General features: G+C 45.1%; 1 protein-coding gene across 1 annotated transcript; it reads right to left on the reverse strand.

Annotated features, from left to right (window-relative positions):
• Nucleotides 1-540: 540 nt before the first annotated feature.
• On the reverse strand, nt 541-8,020 carry EDEM2 (ER degradation enhancer, mannosidase alpha-like 2; the record flags this gene model as incomplete). The annotated part of the gene is made up of 8 exons (XM_009070369.1): nt 541-662; nt 2,091-2,235; nt 2,906-3,030; nt 3,324-3,465; nt 4,698-4,909; nt 5,620-5,745; nt 7,114-7,219; nt 7,981-8,020. Coding segments are annotated over 8 exons (1,018 nt in total), but the record flags the coding sequence as incomplete, so codon positions are not given.
• Between the last annotated feature and the right edge of the window lie 47 nt (nt 8,021-8,067).

Consider the following 8,067-nt stretch of genomic DNA (forward strand, 5'->3'; position numbering starts at 1 on the left):
CTTTTCCAGCCTTTTCTCGGCATCAATCCTAAGTATTTTTTTTGCCATAAGGCTTTTACCTACTTCCCAAATCACAAGGTCTTATTCCCAATATTTATAAAGTTTTTTATAAAACAGATCTTAGTGTGTTTGAAATCCTCTATTAAATGCCTTAAGAGAAATCACTCACAGCAGTTCTCATGTGTTTGATCAGATTTTCAAGGCACAGTGGGAAAGCACAATGGAAGCTTTCCTGCTCAGATGCAGCACCTAGCAGAGATGCAGGAGAAGCTTCTCATGCTTTCCCATGTTCTGGGCTCTGGTACAACAGCCCATGACAGAATTTGACCCACTGTTTACACTGTGAGGGAAGCGACTACCAGAAACATGACCAGCAGTTCCCAGAGCAGCTTCCCAGAGGAATACAAAGGGTTGGTTTGACAAAGAAGTCCTTTTCACTCAAAGTGATCACTCAATGACCAAACATCATTCATGATAACACCTCCTAAAGCTGATTTTTAGCAGCCATTTAGCTGACTTAGCAGATGATTTAGCACTCACAGTTGCAAATCCACAGTCCACCTTGCTGATTTTCTCTATGGACTCCACTGCATCTCTTCCCAGCTCCAGGAGTGTGGGATCTCTCGTGGCACGGTACAGGTACATTGCACTCTCAATCAGCTCTGCAAAAACAACCCAGACATTTGCAAGCATAAACATCACCAAACCACATACTCAGGGAAGATGATATATTGGAACAGGTTGCCCAGGGATGTGGTGGCTGCCCCAACCCAGGCAGTGTTCAAGGCCAGGCTGGATGAAGCCTTGAGCAACCTGATCTGGTGAGGAGGTGTCCCTGCCCAGGGCAGGGGGTGGGATTAGATCATCAGTCAGATCCATTCCAACCCCTAAATTCTATGATTCTATATTCCTTGAACTGATCGAAAAATAGTTCAGGATGATCAGGCCTTGTGTTTCCTCTGGCTCCAAGCACAGATTTGCTTTGCCTAAGGATGTGTTCCAAAGAAATTCCCTCCTGTTAGATTGCATCAGCTCAGGTAAGACTGAACAATGCCCTCTCCCACACTGGGAGTGGGAGGGGAGCAAGAGAGAGAAAAATTAAAACTCAGTTGTCATGGGAAGGAAGAAAGATGTTTCTAGAAAGGATTACAAGCAATTCAACCCTCCAAACACAGTTTTTAAACAATGCAGTGAGCCTCAAAATAGGGGCATCTAAATCACCACGAAAATAAGTGCTGTGGAAATGGTCTCTATAGGCAACATATGCACTGTGCTTAGGGGCATCTAAATCACCACAAAAATAAGTGCTGTGGAAATGGTCTCTCTATAGGCAACATATGCACTGTGCTGTGTTTACTTACTAAGGTCTTTCTAGATGCTATTAAAACATTTGAAAGTTAATGCTGATGAGTATTTTTGGTAGAAGTGTCTAGTGTGGATGTCACCTGAGCACTCAGACCAAAAGGAAATCAATTATTCTCATTTACAAAGCTTTATGGACATAAGAATCAGGTTTGATTTCTCTTCTTTGGTCCTCTCATTTACAAAGCTTTATGGACCTAATAATCAGGTTTGATTTCTCTTCTTTGGTCAGAGTTGTAAAAATGCAGGAAAAAGAGAAAAAGAGATCATTTCATTGCAGTATCACAGCCAACACAACTCTTAGGGGTTGAGCTTTACTGGTGCAACTAGAATGAATTTACTTCAGGAACTCAGCAGAACTGGAGAGGTCTATTCATGCTCATTTTCACTTCTTAAATTTAAAGGACACAACAGTCCCATGAACATTTCACATGACTTTAAAACACTCCAGGTCAGACAACCCAACACTTAAACATATTGAATCCTCCACTGTTAACATGAATTTCTGAGCTCCCTTTCTATAGGAACACTATTTGCTTCCTTTAACGTAGCTCTGCCTTTGTGAATGGGAGAAAACAAAATGTGCAGTTTTGACCTTGGAAAAAATCCATGCAGGAATTAAGTCAGAGAAAAACTGTGGAGGAACTTGGGGATGGCAAGTGCTGCTAACATTGGGTCTCATCACCACAGCAAAAAGTCCATGTCCCTTTCATTCCATTGCTGCTTACCAGGCCTGAGTGGATATCCCTCTCTCTTGTCCACTGTGTAGCCCTGGGGAATGTTGTAGAACTCAGGCAGGCCCCCAAACTGCTTCCACACAGTGTAATAGTTGAGGAAGGTCCTCATGGCATTATCCACATCCCCAATTAGGCTCTGAGAGAGAGCAAAACATGTGAGTGAAGAAGAAACAGCACAGGAATTGATCACTAACACTCCTCTAGTCAAGGCTGTGACAGAAATGGGTTGTTCATCAGGTCTGGATGGTGTAATTAACACCTGGACATGATGCCTTAGGAATAGGTAAGACAGAAGAGGTAGATGCTGCTTTGCTGTTGGATCACATTCCCAAACCTGAAGTAACATGAAGTCTCTTTGATTTTTGTTAACAGGAGGTTGTGTTTCTTCAGCCAACACTACTTTTAGACAATCACAGCATCCAGTCTCACAGTGGGGATTACAAAGTCTCACTCCAAGCATGAGGACTGATGAGAACAAAAAGCTCTCAATGAGAAACCATTCACACAAATAATGAAGTGGTGGAAAAAGAGGTGTGAATTTCTCTTTCCTTACATTCCTATCTAGATTATAAGGCCAATGTCAGTGGAGTTTGCTACAACAGAACTTCCCACCCATCATGCTGAGACTTTTTTTATAGACTGTAGATAAAACCAATTCCACAAATTCAGGCTACTGTAGATGTCACCACAGACCAAAACAAATTTAAACCTGCAGAGATGAGGGCTTATTTGTCACTTTTATATTAAAGATCAACCCATGAGAGATGAATAAAATCACCACATGCCACTGGTGTGACAGCTCTTACCTGTAGGCCTGGCCAGTAAGCCTCCAGGGACTGAAACACAGGCATGGACACTGTTCCTTTGTACATCTGAACCCAGAGGTACCAGTCATCAAACTTGGTGTAATTTTTGATAGCTTTGTTATATTCTGTAAAGAAACACAGATGGGTAGGCAAGCCACAAGAAAAAAAATCTTAGTTTTAAGAGAGAGAGAGAGAAGCCTCTTTTTCACCTGAGCCGTATCTAATGAATGACTGCTCAGGGTGCTCTCTTTGGTGACTCTGTTAGCACACACTGCTCTAAAGTATCACAGCAAAGGCTTCAGGAACAGTCCTGAATGTACCCTGTTAGATTCTTCATACTCTCCTTTCCCTGTGCTTTTCACAGGTGCAGCCAAAGAGGCATTGCTGGGCTCCTTCACAAGGAAAACAAACCACTCACCTAGAAACATGGACATCAGCTCCTTGTCCTGCAGGAGAATGGCTCCTTTGACCAGGTACTCAAAGTAGGAGTCCACTCCTGCCCCAATGCCAGCATCCTGGGCCACCCACTTGGCAGTGATCACATCAATGTGGTTACCAACCTGGAAGAAGGGAAGGAGAAGGAAAGAGGCAGTTAGAGTGACACAAGAAACCCTTGACCTTTGTTCAGACTTCTCATTTCAGATTCCAGTTTCCCAATGTCCATTCCAACTAGCACTTTCTCCATTGCAGGAAACATTGGTATCAGAGAAATACAAACTGTAGAAAATACAACTTTTGTGTTTATGAAGTAATACATATATATATATATATAATTTTATGCTTCCAATATCAATGCGGCACTAGCCAAACCAAAACACTATAATGCTACAGCAAAAAAACCCAAACACTATTTCAACATGAAGTGTGTGGTCCTAATTCTGATCTTATAAAAGAGTAGGGAAGGATGAAGAGGCACAGACACAGAGTGGGAGGGCAAGAATGTCAAAGGCACAAGAACTGCCATGCTAATATTTAAATAGATCCTTCAAGCCTGGGATTCTTCAGCCTATGAACAAACCCAGATGATGGGGAATAAAAAATATAATCATGTTTTGCTTAGCAAACATGAAGAAAAACCCCAGCAATTCAGTTTCTTTCTTGAAGGAGGATTAGGGTTATAAACAAAAACCCCAGCAATTCAGTTTTTCTTGAAGGAGGATTAGGGTTATAAACCCAAAAAAAAATAGATCCCAAAGCAAATAAAAGGAAACATTTCTTCATACAGCATAGGAATAAATCTGTTTCAATAAACACAGGGTAGGAATAAATCCGTTCCACTTCATATATGCAACAGTAGGAGTTCACAGTGGTTCAGAAAACAGCAATAGGAATTAACTGAAGACAGACTGACCAGGAAACAGGGAACACACTACACTCCCAGCTCTGGATATCCCAAAGCTGTAGAGGCTGTTAATATCTTGGTGCACTTGCCATGCTCTTACTCTCTTCCATAGGCCATTGTCCCACCAGGCATCAGACAGACCTTTGATTTAATTGCTACAGCTGCTGATACCAAAGCTGCAGTGCCCAGCAGGAAGCATTTTGTCTCCCAATCACATCTGTCATGGGACAGAACAATGGGATAATGTTGGGCAGCACCACTAAAGCAAATGTGTGGGTGCTGCAGGTGTCCAGGAACAATGTCAAACATGAGACTTCAGCCCAGCTATTTGCACTGTGGTTATTTGTCTAGTTCTCTCTCCTCTCCCTTTATGCTTTTCTCATGCTTAGCATTGCATCCACAAAGCCATACAGAAGCAGACAGGCAATTCCAAACCCATTCCTCACTCACCAGGCCAATATCAGAGCGATTTTTCCACAGTGCCTTCAAAGCCTTCCTGGCAACATCCTCGAACACTGGGTCACCAGTAAGGTGGCTTAAAGTGGCAAATTCCACTATAAAGGTGCCAATTCCAGCAGTACAGGTAACTGGGGTCTCCCCAGGGTTCACTCCATGCAGCAGGTTCACTGTGCCATATGGCATCCCAGTTGGGGTCTGAAAAGCTGGAACAGAGTATTTTTGGGTCACGTGGACGTTCAGCATTGTTTAACAGACTCTCAAGCAAACATGTGCTTCACATCCCACTGCACACAGACAAGAAGCAGGACTGGAGCAACTGCAGTGACTTCAAAGAGCAAAATGAGAAGTAGAGTGTGTTCCTGGAAGGGGAAGAGAGAGGGTGTCCCAAGGTACAGGCAGTTCTGGGAACGTACTGTGGATCTCCTCACCTTGCCCAGAGCAGCAGGCTGCAGCTCTACTGCTTTTACAGCCCAAGCAGAGTAGTCAAAATGGAACTAAACACACTGACAGCAAAGTGCAAACAGCTTGTGATCACTCTGGCACTCAGAGAGGGCAACAGTGCCATGTCACCAGGGCACACACCCCAGCTGCAGCCCACATACAGGAGATAATGCTGCATCTTCTTGTCTTTACCAGCTGCTGTTTCACAGCCTTTATTTATTATTTATATTAGATATATTTCCCCTCACCAAGCAGCAAACACAGCGACGTGTTAAGAGTATACAGCACTTGGCATGCACATATACAGCCTCTCATGCACTTCACAAGGTTTTCCCTGCAAGCCAAACTTGCTTTGAGCTCAGAGAACACAGCACTGGTTTGTGAGCTGACACATCAAGCTGTGTATCTTCACCCAACACAGCAGCCACCTCATGAACCTCAGCAGAGTGAGACAAGCCAGAGAGGTGCTCACCTGGCAGCAGTTTGCGAGCTGCTTCCTCTGCCATCCTCAAGAGAGGCCCCGAGCATGGCCAACCTGCCTCGACCTCCACACCAGCCTTCTTGGACAGCAGGTGAGCAGAGAGGAGCCCTCCCACCACTGCAAGGCACAGGGAGAGCACACTGAGCAACACGGGCAAGAATGAAGTCTCATACCACTTAGATTTCTCATTATCAGAGGCAGTTTATGGGCAAGAAAAGTGAGCTGGCTCATCCTTACCAGCTTGACTCAAACACCACAAAAGAGTGATTTCTTTCTTCTGCCTGTTTGCCATGGGCAGCAGGTATGTGTGGAGTGATAGGACAAAGGGTGATGGCTTTAAACTGACAGAGGGCAAGGTTACATTGCATATAGGCAGCCTGGATCCCTGGGAGGGGAATGAGTCACCTGGGAGTATCCACAACTTCCCAGAGAAGCTGTGGCTGACCCAGCCCTGAAAGTATTCCAGGCCAGGTTGGATGGGGCTTGGAGCAACCTGGGCTAGTGGAAGGTGTCCCTGCCCATGGCAGGGCATGGAATGAGATGGGATTTAAGGTCTCTTCCAACCCAAACCATTCTGGGACTGCATGACTGATACTATGACTCTATGTATTTCTTCCATTATTTTAGAAGGATCAGATCCTATTTGCCCTACTACACCTGCACTGCCCTAGGACCATCAGAGGATATGATATACAATATTACACTGCAGTCTAATGAACACAAACCTCTGTGAAAGGAATTCTGTTTCATTTCTTCCAGACAGCTTAATACTATGTTTGTGTAAAGCTCTCAAACTGCTTGGAGAAAACTGTCTAGGCCAGAGTCACAAATTTCCACGTGACAGGGACTTTTCAGCCCTTTTCACGGGCTTGTCTATGGTCACATACCAACCAATGTGACAGGGACTTATCAGCCCTTTTCACAGGCTTGTCTATGGTCACATACCAACCACAACACGGAGGAATGACACTGCTGCAAAAACCAGCCCAGCAATATCTGACAGGAGAAACAGCAAAAGCATAACTAACAGTTCTGTGCCATGACAGTGCTTTCAGGTGGATGCACTGAAGCAGTCAGGCATTCAACCAGGCACAACTCGAAAGGTCTTTGTGACTTTCAAGGAAAAGAAAAGACTAAAGCTAGGAATCAACAGTCTGTACTGTAAAACAGTATGTAAAAGAAGAGAGGATACAATCTGCACTCTTTCAGTGGAAAAGATGTATATTCCAAAGCTCAAAACGTGGCACCAGAATACTGAAACTGCCACGTTCACTTCTGCTTGTGTCGAGGCAGGAAGTAAAGAGGTGATGTGCAAAGGCAAAAAGGAAGTGACGTTTGTTTGGGATATTTCTGTCTGTTTATGTGTCCTGACACTCTGCATCACAAATTCACCCTGACCAGAGCCTCACATTACCTCTGTGTGCAGCTCCCAGACTCATACAGGAAGGAAACTCAGCATAAACACCACGGAAAAACCCACCTCACCTCGAATGTTAGTTTCAAAGACAGATGCATTGACATCAATATCGAAGTCCACTCCTTCCTGCAGCACATTGACCACACGCTGAAACTCAGACACATTGCCCAGGATCTGCAGGGGAGCAGGAAAACAGGGAACAAGGTTTAAAGTCCACAGGAAAACAAAGCGGCAGCTCAATGTTAGTGGCTGATTCTAGCTTTGTTTTACTATTTTGTGACACGATTGCAGATAGTACTAAGAAGGAAACTGATGGTTTCATCTCGTTTCAAAACATTTTCTTAACACAGTTTAGGTCATTATTCCAGAGCTTGAAGGTGGGGGAGACAAGTAAGGTACTGGGATCGTCTCATTCCACCCCCTGCCATGGGCAGGGACACCTTCCACTAGCCCAGGTTGCTGCAAGCCCCATCTAACCTGGCCTGGAACACTCCCAGGGATGGAGCAGCCACAGCTGCTCTGGGCAACCTGTGCCAGTGCCTCACCACCCTCACAGGGAAGAATTTCTGTGGATCTCCTCACCTTGCCCAGAGCAGCAGGCTGCAGCCCTACTGCTTTTACAGCACAAGCAGAGTAATCAAAATGGAACTAAACACACTGGACAGCAAAGTGCAAACATCTTGTGATCACTCTGGCACCCACAGAGGGCATTTGTGCCATTCCCCCAGGGCACACATCCCAGCTGCAGCTCACACACGAGAGATAAGGCTGTAGCTTCTTGCAGGTGAGCTCTGACCACCTGCCTCCCAAGGCTGAAGCGAAGTGTAACGCAAACCTCGATGAATAACCGACTTTCTGCCCCTACCACGTCCAAACCAGGTGCACTGACGCCTTGGGGCTGAGCTGCAAACACACACACAGCTGTCTATACTCACCAGCAGCGTGTCCAGGGCGTCGATCAGCGTGAGGGAGAAGCTGTGGAGGAGAGCAGCGCGGTGAGAGCCGGCGGGGAGCGGGACCCA

This window comes from Acanthisitta chloris, unplaced genomic scaffold (assembly GCF_000695815.1).
Source record: "Acanthisitta chloris isolate BGI_N310 unplaced genomic scaffold, ASM69581v1 scaffold592, whole genome shotgun sequence".
Lineage (NCBI taxonomy): Eukaryota > Metazoa > Chordata > Aves > Passeriformes > Acanthisittidae > Acanthisitta > Acanthisitta chloris.